Genomic DNA, 14,334 nt, shown 5'->3' on the forward strand with positions numbered 1-14,334 from the left:
ATCACCAGGCGAGTTATACTGCAGCCCAAAGTACGCTGCTCTGTGACACAGCAGGCTAACGCTGCATCCTCATCCTGGCCGCTAACAAGCCGTACTGTAATGAAATACACAGAGGGTACCCGCTGGCTTCAAATAAACCCCAAATGGCAAAGTGCAGCCTTGTTGCCAACATGCTTTTGTTTCAAGAAGTCTTTTTATTATTAGGTACATGACTTCAATAAAATGCCATCTGTTTAATAGGGCAGTTAACTTTTCATTTGCAACAATATTTCATTTCAAAATGTCTGAGAATCAGAAGCCACGCTGGGAACTGAAACAGCTCTGACCAACATTCAACAAAAAACGAACCACAAAATGACCAGCTCCAAAATGAGGACCTTCCAGACCAAAGCAGCTGTTATTCTTTCGTCAAACACCTATGATGTGTAAGAAGAAGAAGAAGCTATACTTTATCAATCCCCAAGGGGAAATTCATTTGTTTTTCACACTGCTGTCATACACACAGGCCCGAAATACACACACACATGTACAAACAGGGTCTATACATGCATTAAACGGGGAGATGTCAGGGTAGGGGGACTGCCTTGGACAGGTGCCCTGAGCAGTTGGGGGTTCGGTACCTCGAAAGTGCCCAGGAGGTGAACTGGCACCTCTCCAGCTACCAATCCACGCTCCATATTCGGTCTGGACGGGGACTTAAACAGACGACCCTCTGGTTTCCATAGACTGAGCTACTGCCGCCCTACAATGTAGCAATAGCAGTGACAGTGACATCACTGCTCTTACTGTATTACTCTCTGCAGAAAACTGCTCACCTTTCCAATGTGTCAAATCCACCACCTAAACAGCAGTGCGCCAGATGCAAGGGCATCTGGTTTTCAATGGGAGTAGGAGATGACAGTGATTGTTTAAATTTATGTTATGCCCAAAACAGACCTATGATTAATTGAGGGACTAAATAAAAACCCCTTTGCCTCTTGTGCCTTACTTTGTGTCCAGATTATGCATCGTTTAGCAAGCAAAAGTAGAGTTTGAAACACCCTAAATGCGCTCGCACCATGTACTTTAGACCAGTGGTTCCCAACTGGTGGTTTGCACTCTAAAAGTGGACCTTGGGTCCATTCTGAATGGATCCCAAGTGACCCACAAACGTGTCAGGCTTGTAAAAAACACAATTTACTTTTATGTCCAGTAAGTTTGCGGCACAGCGCTTCAATTTTGAAGAGCTGTTTCCTGCTGTAGAGTGAGTGGCTAGTGGACAGCTACTTGACAGAGACAGCAAACTAGCAAGACGGCATGGCCAAACCCAAGTATGACGCTGAATGTATTACACTGTGTGGACTGTGAACTAATAAGGGAAAAGGAAATCTGGACCACATGGCTTCACCAGTTGGGAACCACTGCTTTAGTCCATGCCCTATAGATCACTTAAATATGGCCCTGTAAGTTTCTTGAGTGGCTTTTGTACTGTTACTTTGACTGAAATGTGGCTGGCTGACCTTTGGTAAGTTTTTGTCTTTCTCAACTCACGGATGAGAGAGAGAGAGAAATCTCAAGTTTCTCACACCATCAGCAGAAGCAGCAGCAAACTGGCAAAGACGTCAACACACTGATGTGACAATGTTAGTTCCAGTCAAGCTCTAATTGCATGTTCAACCCATGTTGTTCACATGTCGCCGAGCACACATAATGAATGAATAAACAAATCACACGACAACTCCGAGCAGGTCTCTGCGGCAGGGGGGAGGAAGGGGGTCGTAACTCTGCATGTGTGCACACGTGTTTACATACTGTTTGTGTGTGCATTGAGAAGGGGGACAGGGGAAGGGTGAGGGATCCTTGTCAAAGGGCAAAGACACCCGCTCAGCGGCACCGACAACGACTCCCAGGGCAGGAAGCTGACACTGTGTATCAGTCAAGGCACAGAGGACAACACCGCCACCCACATCTCCCATGATTCCTGACAGCATCCCAACCTCCTCAAACACAACCTGACAGCTCGAGACGTTCCCGCATTGCAGGGAAACAAGACTTGACTCGCTCTTTTTCATCCAGCCGCAGCTTGGGATGAAATAAAGAGTGGAGGGGAAAAGATTTGCAGCCAGTAAAAATGTTGAGAGACTTCTCGGTGGGAGAGAAAGGACAGGAGAGCAAGAAGGGGGAGAAGGAGGAGGAAGTGGAAGAGATGAAGGAGCACAAGGAGGTGGAGGAAGAGGAGAGTTTTAGGAAGAAGGAGAAAGAGGGGGAACAATTGAGACAAAAGAAAATATGAAGGGGAAGATAAAGGGGACGGAGGAGAGTGAAAAAGTATCAACAAGAGGGGGATAAAAAGAAAAAAGGAGGATGAGATGATACAAAACCATAAGCATGAAAATATCGGGGAGGAGGAATATGAGTGAGAGGTGAAGAACAGAGTAAAGAGGAAGATAAACTACCAACCACAACAGAAAGAGGAGAAGATTCTGGAGAAATAAAAAATAAGCTTAGAGAGGAGACAATAAAGACAAGGGTGAGGAAAGAGAAGAAGACAGGACCGAGGGCCCTGTCACACCAGGCCAACTGCCAGCTGTTTGTCAATGTCAGGCCGTTGGTGAGCATCTGTCACCATAGTTTTTGCTGTGTGTCCCGCACCACTGACACTCGTCAGCCCTTGTCGGCGGCTTGTCAATCAATTCGGCATGTTGAATCTGCAGTGAAGCCTGTCGATTAGTGAAAGCGCTTTGATTGGCTGTTCAGCTCAGTGCACAAGAAGAGAAACAGAAGTGAGGAAAGTAAACAATTGACTAAAGTCTTGTTATATAAAGGTAAAATTTGTTTTTTAGCCATTGAGCTGTTCAGCAGAAATGGGTCATAATTGTGTGTGTTATCATTCTCTAGTGCACGGTAAACATCCTTTGTTCTTTCAACATTGGGTTGTGTTGTAAATGTGCTCACTGGCTAAATAGCATGTTGAATCCATCCTATCAGTCTTCAGGTTTCCCTTTTTGAATGACCAATACAAACCACTGCCACCTGCTAGTTATGAGAGTTATCTCCTCTCAGGCAGGTGCAGAACATAGGTGCTAGATGGCTGTGGTCTTTGCGGCGTGCGCAAGTTAAGCCGAGACACAGGTGGCATGGGCTGACATGGGGGGACACAACAGTAGGACTGTGGGGACTGGGCTTTATAAATACAATTGAATTGAACTGAATTAAATTAAACAGAACTTTAATTAAAAGCCTAGTCCCAATTAAATGCCCACTGCCTTTTATTACCCTGGTGTGCCTACACATTCTTTGAAATAAAGGCTTGTCTCAATTAGAGGCCTGGTCTGGTTGCCAAACAGCTCATTTTTATAGAAGTTCTTTGGATGTATAAAGCCTGGTTGTTGGCTACCCACCTGAGCTAACAGTTAGTATACAGATATAAATGTTTAAACGTTTGTTAATATGAAGATGCTACACATTGTAAGCTAAGTTAGATTCTCCAAAACTGAAATTGTTCAGTTCATTTTATTGAAACCATGAGCACCAAAGAAGATTGTAATTCATTGAGATTTACTGGCATGACAAAAAAAATGGTGACTACCTTCCTCTGAAGCTGTTGTAAAGTCAGATTACGTGTCCATTCCTTGATAACCCAGTGAGCTATTCATATTCTATCAGTCCGTAAGGGTCCACTGATGAACAGAATGAGGAGGGTTTTTCATAAAAATGAATCTAAGTTGTGAGTATTGTTTTAACAGGATAAAGTGGTGTTGGGTCGGTATGCTGGGTGCCATAATTCTTGCGCGCAGTGAAAAGAGTGTCATAATTTTGTCTCTCTCTGACGCCTTGTCTGTTGAAGCTAGATTAAATGAATAAATTGTAAATGTTTTCCAAAGCCTAATTTTTATACAGGTATAATCATACTGATTAAAATAAATAAAAAATGTGATTTTTTTTGCCATCTTTGCTGAGCAACAGTTTTGCTGGCTGTCCCAAGTATAAACCTGTTGACCTCAGTGATTTGAGCAAATAAAGCCCAGGCTACTAATTGAATTTTTACTGTATTGATGTTTCACAGGCATAATGCATACATGTAGATTATGTTAGTTTAGCATGTTAGCATGCCAAAGTACAGCTGTAACAGTGGAACGAGACAACGTAAAAAGAGGATAAAGAAGATGATAAAGAGGAAGGTCAAGACAGAGACTGAGAAGGACATCAGTATGAGTGAGAAGAATGGGGCAGAAAAAAATGGAAGAGCACAAAAAAGGAGATAAATAAAAAGCCAGAGACTGAAAATGGCAAGCGAAGAAGAACAAGAAGCCAAAGGAGGAGGATGAACAATAATTGTATGTCCCATCAGATGCCAACTGGCATTACATTTTGCAGCCATGTACTCATTTGGTTCCCACTCACAAATTTTGTCACATGTCATCCCCCGTACTGTTCCTTCTCTCCTGTAACTCTTTACTATGTACTATCTACTAAAACAGAGACACCATGAAAATCATCTTCTCTAGTGGTTCAGTACACTCAGCTGCACATCATGTACTCAGAACATCAGGTTTTCAAATCCATCAAAGATTTCTGGTCCCACATCATGTCTCTACCCTTTTTAAAATTCTACTGTGAATTATCTAATAATAAAACAGACATCCTGCCAAACATAATCATCAAAAACAAAGAGAGAGTTTGCCATTTGTGGAGAGATGCTTTTGGGGAGCTTCTTGGAATAAAACCACCTGCCTGTCGCAGAGAAACACTCACCTTTAGTGGTTTCGTCTTCAATTGGCTGTTTGAAGAGAGTGATGTCCTTAAAAGTGCAGAGGAACAGAACCACCTTGTCGTTCTCGTTCCTGATGGGAGCAACTTGCATGTAGAACCACACTGGACTTCCTGCAGAGACATTAGACAATCTTAGCTGTGTCCCAATTAGGTCTGTTAATATGTTTTTTGATTATTAGTCGATGCACAGTGTGAGGAGACAGTGAAGATTTCCTAGGGCACAAGATGACGTCTTTTAATGCCTTTTTTGTCCAATCAACAGTGGAAAAACTTTGTAAAGATATAAACAAAGAAAAGCAGCAAACTCACATTTGAGGCTGAAATTAGAGAACAGTAGCTGTTTTTTGTTTGGTATAAATGACCTAAAAGATTTATCCATTGCTGAAATTGTTGTTGATTCATTTTCCTGTCAACTCTGACACCCATATTTGCACTGTTGACCATGAGAAAGCTGTCCTGACAGAGCTGACCTTTGAGAGAATGGAGAGACAAAAATAGAGGAAGCTACGTCGATGTCGCACTATCCACTTTATTCAACCCTCAACTGCCTGAGTGTTAATCTGCTCCACAAATGTTATAGGATTCAATGGTGCATCTACACCCACCGACCACTTTATCAGGTAGGTTCAACTGCTTGTTAATGCAAATAGCTAATCAGCCAATCACGTGACAGCCACTCAATGCATTTAGTCATGCAGACATGGTGAAGACGACCTGCTGAAGTTCAAACTGAGCATCAGAATGGGGAAGAAAGGTGATTTAAGTGACTTTGAACGTGGCATGGTTGTTGGTGCCAGACGGGCTGGTCTGAGTATTTACTGGGATTTTCAGCACAACNAGAAGATTGGAAAAACGTTGCCTGGTCTGATGAGTCTGGATTTCTGCTGCCACATTCAGATGGCAGGGTCAGAATTTGGCGTCATGGATCCATCCTGCCTTGTATCAACGGTTCAGGCTGCTGCTGGTGGTGTAATGGTATGTGGGAGATTTTCTTAGTACCAACTGAGCATGGTTTAAACACCACAGCCTGCTCAGTTTGAACTTCAGCAGGTCGTCTTCATCATGTCTACATGCCTAAATTTATTGAGTTGCTCCAACGTGATTGCCTAATTAGCTATTTGTGTTAACAAGCAGTTGAACAAGTGTACCTAATAAAGTGGCCGGTGAGTGTATGTAGTTTGGAATAGGGGCACAGTTTAAGTATCACATTTATCAAAAATCAACATTTATCTCACATTTGTTAGATGACATTTAGAGATGAACATAATGAAAATTGAGCTGTTACATTCTGTAGCACAGATCCTTTTATGCTTTCAGTACAAGTAACAACGAAGTGCATCACCTGATGTACCCAAAAATCTCTATAAAGAACAATTTGATCCTTCTACTCTCCTTATTGTCAATGAACACGATGTTGATCATTTCTTACATGCTGTTGAGATTAACCATATTCAAACAGATGTGGTTTTAACAACCTCATGTTAAAGTTATAACTCTAAGGGAACTCATTGTTCTTTTTGTACACAAGAGCCTCGAATGAGTTGAAGTTTTCGTGACTTTACTACCTCCTTACAGACTTTCGGGGGAGCCAAAGCTCAACAAAGTTACACAGACCTTATGCCATAATTTCTGTGGATACAAGTTATTCGTAGTCATCATCCATCTCATTTATATCCAGCCTCCAAAAGAGCCCCATTTTTCATGATGTGTCAGCAAATTTGAGCCACTTTAAAACTGATCTTTCACTTTTTACAGTTTCAGTATCCCCGCCTCGCGCTCCTACACCTCGCATTTTGCGCTTATGGGTGATCACACTTGGGAGACAGGAACATTCAAGACTATTTTTGTCCGCACACTTTGTCCATTGTGGTCCTCATCGACGCTGCTGATCCAGAATTTACTACTCACCATAATGCTGCTCCATCACACTGGATAGAAGAATTATTTTTCGAACACTAGTCGACCTGTTGAAGTTTTATTTCATCCATATTTTTTATTTCATTTACATTAAGATTTATTAAATCATTCATCACTTCCCTTTAAGGGTTTTATCTAACCTCTATCCATTGATCTGTCCATTATCTGGCATATGATATGAGCAGTAAATCACCCAACCTCAAACTTGTAGAGGACGAATAAATTGAACAAGGACGTCAAGAGGAAGTCGAAAAAATCACAACATAAGAAAGAAAAAAAATTGAATATCAGCAAAAATGGCAAAATCTTAAAACATAGAGGATATTTCGACAAAAGAATTGCCATAAAAAAAATCTATCTACACAAGAGAAAAGTTAACACCAGCATTCCTCAGAACCTGCAGATTTATGAGTTGTTAAACCTGCATTGACAGATTTTTTTGGCCACTTGGGGGCAGCAGAAATCAGCTGTGAACACAACACAGACATATTATCACCTTTTAAAGTAATATGGCAGACTCATTCCCAAATATTTGCTTATTTACACATCCAGCAGTCCCACTGGAGTGGTGTTTGTGTCCAGCTGATGGATGTAAGTCCAAAAATTAAAGTTTTTACTTCATTCTACTCCTTTTTGAGCATGTTGACTTATGTTGGATGTAACTTTTCTTTTTAATTGTTTGTCGTTTGTTTTGTTCTTTTTATTATTATTTTCTATTATTAATAGTATTATTTTCTTGTTCACTTACTTTTTTGTCTGATTTCAGTGCTGTATGGTTTACATGTTCGAAATAAATAAAATAAATAAAAATAAATAAATAAATCAAATCTCTTTTAGCTCTGTTTTTTGTCTCCACTAACTCTTCAGCTGCTAAATGCTTCACCATGTTCACCAGCTGGTCTTTTATTGGGCCTGAGTGCCGTTTGCTGCTGAGCAGGTATAGTGTACAGTGGGTATATCAGAGCCAGCTGGCTAAAAACAGCTGCCTGCAAGTGCAGTGAATGAACAGTCAAGCTGTGGGCTGAAATATCTGTTCTATAGAACTGGAGTCAGGTCATAATGGGAGCTACTTTATAAAAAACCCTTTCAAAGAAGAGGTAAAAAGAGCCAAGGAGCCAGAACAATAATAGCTTGGTCATTTTTAGTTCTTTGGATAAACTTTAAAAAAGCAAAAAGACCTGTTAGCACCAAGAAGCCTCGAATGAGAGTATGGCATTAATAGGTCAATAACACAATCTGTATTATTAGAGAAGCTCTACATCATATTCATCCATTTTCATCAGCTTATCCAGATTCGTGTTGCAGAGGCAGAGGGGCAGCAGGTCAAGCAAAGCACCCTAGACCTTCCTCTCCGCGGGACATGGTTGTAAGTCTAGACTGGATGGGCAAAGTCCCACGACCCCTCACACAGGGTTGCACGACCAGGATGGAATCTGCCTTGCTCCTTCTGAATCTGGAGTTCAGCAATCTGAGGTTTGACAATCGGTCAGTGCCTCCTTTCCAGCACCCTGGAATAAACTTTCCTAGGAAGAATGAGCAGTGTGATACCTCGATAATTTGAGCACACCCTCCCTTTCTTTTGAAAATGGGGACCACCACCAAAGTCTGCCACTCTACAGGTACCGTATCTAATTGCCATCACTTTGCACTGAGCTTATTTGGCGGTTACTCCTCGTGTCGAGACTGCGGTACTACCGAAGCATAGCGCTTACCCTTCAGATTCCCCCCCAGGCATCAATGTTAGCTCTGTCAGCACTGTTGCCGTTGTAAGCACTGTACGAGCTGTTTGCATCATCAAATACTAGCTGCCGGCTCAGCCACCTCCATGTTGAGAGCCATGGGGAGGCAACCTCTGAATCATAGACACGCTCTGAATATCGCACAGAGTTCCTGATAAAAAGTCAAATTTAAAGTGATGTACACAAAATATTAAAAGGATTATTATATCATTTGAAACTGAGGGATAGCTTTAGTGTGAAGGTTAACAGGGCGTTATGGCTGAAAATGATTAATGACAATGATTAGAAGATGATTCAGTAATTCAGCAAGGGAAAATGCCAAACATCTGCTGGTGCAAACGTCATTTAAGTGATAATGTGCTGCTTTTCTGTGTTCTGAATCCATGCAAATTGAATATATTTGAGTTTTAGACTGTCGTTCCCAAACAGCAAGAAAAAGACGTCATGCTGGGCTGTGGGAAACTTTGATGAGCATTTTTTTTTTTACCATTTTCTGTCAAAACAGTTAATCAAAGACAGAACTTATTGGATGATGGAAATAATGGTCAGCTCTCATTTTATATCCTCGTGTCACGAGACAGTGTCAAGTAATGAAGCAAGCTGGCACTCACTGTTCTTTCTGTACAGCAGGATTTCGAAGCAGTTGGACTCATAGTTGTCGAAGGTCTGTCTGACTTTGTCGATGGTCTTCTTGTCCGTCAGCTCTCCGTACATAAAACTGGAATTGGAAACAGGCGGTGTGAGAAACAGCAGCGATCAATACTGAAGTGACCCTTTAGCCTTTCGCCCTGTGTTACAGTATATCACATATGTTTGTCGATCTGTTACTTTACCATCAAGTGTTCCATTAAGTTTTATGTTTGGTTTTTATAGAGTACATTGACGCAGCAGCAGCATAAATTCCGCCCACGGTGAAGGATTGAGGATTGGTTTTGGATTGGTGCAGCCTGCATTTCCCGGCATGGTTGTAATTATTCCTTAAAAGGCTGAAGACATTTTAATCTGTGCTAATATAATTAGTCTGAGTGATTACTTTACTTCTCAACAGCCGCAGTGTCTTCAAGGACTAACACACACACAGAGGTGCAGTTAAATAATAAAAAATATATATCCGGTTCACAGTAAAGGTTTCATGCTTATAGATCACAAAGAAAATCACAGAGAACATTTTCTAGTTCCTCGTGTCATTATTGGGGATATTCTTACTTCTGTTTTAAAAATGGATGAAGAATCCAAACATGGCCGCCAATTCAGTACAGTCACATCTGATCTCCAAGTGCATTACCGACTGTAATAATTTTACAAGTTAATTTTTTCATAGTATTTTGGTTTATTAACAGAAAAGCTCAAAGCAGAAACACCACAGCGCAGAGTACTAGAGTTGGGTACAGTTCACATTTTAATCAATACCTGTAACTTGGCACCAGTATCCAATAATCCCTGTTTTCAGTACTTTACTTTCTCTATAATAACAAGAACGTTATTTTTGATTAAGCTGAAGGGATGGTGTAGCAAATAATAAAAGCAGCTCTGCTCCTTTGCTCTTTTCTAATTACACATAGAGCTAATCTTCTGTCTCTACTTGTGTGTGTGTGTGTGTGTGTGTGTGTGTGTGTGTGTGTGTGTGTGTGTGTGTGTGTGTGTTTGACTAGCAGTGATAGTAGGCTATTGCTAAAAGAATATAGAAAAGAAAATGAACCACATGCTGAAACTACCACGACAGATCAGTGCTGCAGCGATTGTTTTGGCACGCTTGGGAGTCAAAGGAGTGGCTGTAGAGCTCACAGGCTGGCTTCCCTGCTTTACAGCGCTATTGTCTAATGTCTGAAGTTGAATCCGGCAGCTATGCGAAGCTCTGTTGCAGGCCTCAGAGCTCTGTTGCTGGCTTCAGGGCACTTCGCCTCACTTCCACCTCCTGTCAAAACCCAGCGTTCTCACCAAGAAGTGCTCACAGGTACAGACATTTGGCACCAACTGATTTAACGTGAATCAATCATTTATTCATTTTCTGTAACCACTTATCCTGTTAGGAGTCATGGGGAAGCTGGAGCCTATCCCAGCTGACATTGGGTGAGAGGCAGGGTTCACCCTGGACAGGTCACCAGACTATCACAGGGCTGACACATAGAGACAGACAACCATTCACACTCACATTCACACCTACGGACAATTTAGAGTCACCAATTAACCTGCATGTCTTTGGACTGTGAGAGGAAGCTGGAGCACCTGGAGGAAACCCACACTGAGACAGGAAGTGCATGCAAACTCAGCACAGAGGGGCTCCCCAACACCAGGGGTTTGGACACCCCACCCACCAGGGACCCTGTTGCTGTGAAGCCACAGTGCTAACCACTGCACCAACATGTATCAGTACTGGGTAATTTGCTCGGTTCAGTGCCCAACTCTACTGAGAACTTTAAATAAAAATGTATTAAACAACTATTTCCTGAACATGGGACATTTAAAATAAAAATTGTATATGAACCTCTATAATGGAGTTGTTTTTGCCAGCTTCAATTGTGAAAGAATGCTTAATTCAATCGTTTTTAATTTAATTTAATCATGTATCTACTGTAAATGTAAGACTATTTGCTGTGCTCTTTTGTCTCTTTATTTTCACTTGATTCAAACTGCATTTTAAACTTTGTTTCTCTTTAATTGCTTGGTGGTACTTTTGCACTTTTGTAATTATAACACTTTTACCTTTGCTGTATTTTTATTTCCCTGTGAAGCACACTGAACTGCCCTGGTATATGAAATGTGCTACACAAATAAAGCTGCCTCGCCTAAAGAGACCTTTCCATTAACTCTGTTGATTAGTAGATCGATTTATAGCAGCACAGACTGCAATTACAGCGGAGAGAAGAAATGGGTAAGGTAGCTTAAATATCCTTTAGCTGAGATGCTCATGAGCTGAGAGGGAACCCAGTGGAGCTCCAGAGATGATAAAACAAGAATGATAATTGTATTTCCTGCTTGAACTTTTACCTGAAGTTTCATTGCATAATTAAATTTCAGTATATTAACAGTAATTTGAAAGGAAATTTGGGGATTTTGGGACACTAACAGAGCAAGAGGGCTCAGCTTTAATGAATTACAGCTAATGCCTGTAAACAGCAGCAGTGGTCCCTCATCACAGGTCGTCTATGAATCATGAGCAGTTCTACTAAAGACTGATTTTTGCTTCAGAACTTCTTGGATTGTTTCAAGGCTCAAAGTGGTGAAACTACCAAATACGTCACTTGTTTTTTTCTTCTTTCCTATCACTTTAATCATCTAGTGACACCTCAGATTCAACCTGTGACCGTAGATTGTATAAAAATAATGGACATGCGATGTCACCCACTGGATTGTGGACTTCCATTTTGAAAACTCAAATTAGGCATTTCTGCCATCCTGATTTTGGATTTTTGGAGCCAGAAGTGACCAGCAAGCCAAAGAGGCCTCTTTCTCTTTGAGTTAGCTGCTAACTGCTACTTCCTGCTTTTTAAATTTTAAAATCTCCTGGCGGTGGGTTTCATACTTAATACAAATAAGTCCGGACACCAAGTAGCTCCCATTTAGAGGGATTAATGTAATTTTTCCTTTTTATTTAAATTCAGAAAAAGAAATCATCAGGTGCAAAGCCACTTGCAAAGTATACTTTTTTGTAACTGACAAAACAACACCATCCAGACAAATAAATAGACAAATAATAATAGAAAAAAATGTACAGATCAATAAACAATTAAACAGAAAGAAAACAGAAGAATTTTGATGCAGAATGACATTTCAAGCCACACAGCTCTACCTCAGACTTATGCCACAAAAAGTTGCCTTCTAAAATACCCATAGTGCTGCCTCCATATTTTTAAGATGGCAACTTTCTATCACGTATTAGAAGTCTGAGGTTGAGGTGTGTGGCTTGAAACGTCACTCTGCATTAAAATCCTTCGAAACAGGAGCTACTTGGTGTGCTGACTTATTTGTTTTAAGTATGAAACCCACCACCGGGAGATTTAAAAAGCAGCTAGCAGCAGTTAGCAGCTAACTCAAAGAGGAAGAGCAGTTGAAAATGTCTTCATATTGGGGAGGTCCGGGAGCTCCTCACCTTCTGAGCAGAGGTTGAGATCAACCACAATGTGACAGGAATGGTGCCATGTTATGCACTTGTTTCTTTGGTCCAGTCTTTTGTACTGTTTTTTCACACTTCATACATCATCAGATCGTCACTACCGTCCCCTCCATGGTCCTTAATTAAGCATAACTTTATGCCTTAATTAAATTTAAACCAGTGACTTATATACAAATTCACACCCCAAGCAGCAATGCTTTAGAGACCAAAAGCATTGCTGTACCAGGCTGCAAATTTTTTATTTCTGCTGTAAAGTTGGACATTTTAACATGGGCTTTGACTCTCCCTGCGAGTCAGCCTCAAGTGGCCATTCAATGAACTGCAGTTTTTAGCTTCACTGCAGCCTCATAGGTTGCTGCTCACCTGTGACCCATTAGAGGGTCCTGACAAAAATTGGCAGCCACCAGTTTATAGCACTCACTTCTTTGTCTCTTTACACCACAGTGCATGTGACCTGCCCTAACCCCAGTTTTATTATGTGAATCATTGATGCGTCTGCACCAGTGTCACAGAAGTCTCACAATTGTACTGGAGTCAAAAGATCAAAAATAAATCCCCAAAAATGAAGTTGGACTCCATTATTAAGCCTCCGTTTTCCATCACCTTGGCAGCAGCCTGTAAGTTCAAGCTCTCAGTGGGCTCCTCTGTCTTTTGAGTGTCACGTCTGAGTGGATTGTCGGTCTCAGTGTCCTCCTCAGCCCAGAGCAGCAGGGATTGGATGGATAAATCCCAGTGTCCCTGTTCTCACTTAGCTCGGTGTCTGAGGAGAGGCTTTTTAGCCGCCGGCTAGTCAAGGCCGTCACCCCCGGTCAGATCTGAGAGGCGCCTGAGGAGAGGAGTCGTCCTTTGGAGTCAAATTTTAAAACGTCCTGACTGACAGGCAAGCAAGACACCGTCCTCGAGCTGGACCGGGCAGAGCTCCCCCGGCAGCTTGAAATTGGATTCATTTCAGACTCTCACTGAGTGGTGTGCCATCTCTGCCTCTGCCTCTCTCCCTTAGACCAAGTGGAAACTCCAGATGCTTTTTTTTCTCTATAGTGTGACTCTGCTGAGCTTCACACTTCCCTTGCATGATATAGGGGCAGCGATCACATCAAGCAGCAAACGGAGTTAGGATCATGTAAACAGCTCTCCAGAGCAGCGCTGAGCGGTTTTAATGATCACTGGCAGAAGCAGGAAGGTATAAAAGATTGTCACTTTCTGATCTTTTCACTCTCTTTCCCTCTCCCTCGCCCTCACGCAGCGCTTAAATAATGGATGAAACTGAATAAAAAGGATATATTCAGTGATTTTTGCGAGATAAATGGAGCACTTTAAAAGGGACACGGTTTTAGTTTTAAAAACAATGACTCATGGCTACTCTGGTGTGGTTTTATCTCATAAAGAAGCTGCTGCTGTGAAAAAATATATTGGTTTTTATTAGTTCCGCTTTAAATGAAGCATTAAACCATTAAAAACACATAAACCCAGGGGTTAAATAATACATACGCTTACTATACATCCAGTAGGAGAGTGTATGCAAATGTAAAGGAATTACACACATGAAATGACAGCGTACTTAGTGAAGCTTTGAATGCAAGAAACAAAACTTAAAGCTATGGTCTACGTTTAGAAAGAGCACCCCCCCCCCACACACACACACACACCCCTCCCTCTGTGCTCCATGATCCCTCCCCACGGAGCCTCCTAACGACACCCCCCCTCCCGCATAGCAACATACAGTTACAGTTACAGGTACAGTTATCTATGTCACAGTATCCACAATAAAAACTAAATATTACCTGTTCAACAAAAACTCCGCTGTTTCAGCAT

The 14,334-nt window shown here is 41.5% G+C and overlaps 1 protein-coding gene across 1 annotated transcript in view; it reads right to left on the reverse strand.

Moving 5' to 3' along the window:
* The window catches only part of LOC126401138 (potassium voltage-gated channel subfamily H member 5), a 157,933-nt gene that overhangs the window by 124,911 nt on the left and 18,688 nt on the right, over positions 1 to 14,334 (reverse strand). The window contains exons 3-4 of the mRNA XM_050062240.1: positions 9,020 to 9,126; positions 4,735 to 4,863 (exon numbers count right to left, since the gene is read on the reverse strand). Of these exons, the coding sequence (XP_049918197.1) occupies positions 4,735 to 4,863; positions 9,020 to 9,126 (236 nt within the window). The remainder of the gene's footprint in view (positions 1 to 4,734; positions 4,864 to 9,019; positions 9,127 to 14,334) is intronic.

Source organism: Epinephelus moara, chromosome 14, assembly GCF_006386435.1.
Source record: "Epinephelus moara isolate mb chromosome 14, YSFRI_EMoa_1.0, whole genome shotgun sequence".
NCBI lineage: Eukaryota > Metazoa > Chordata > Actinopteri > Perciformes > Serranidae > Epinephelus > Epinephelus moara.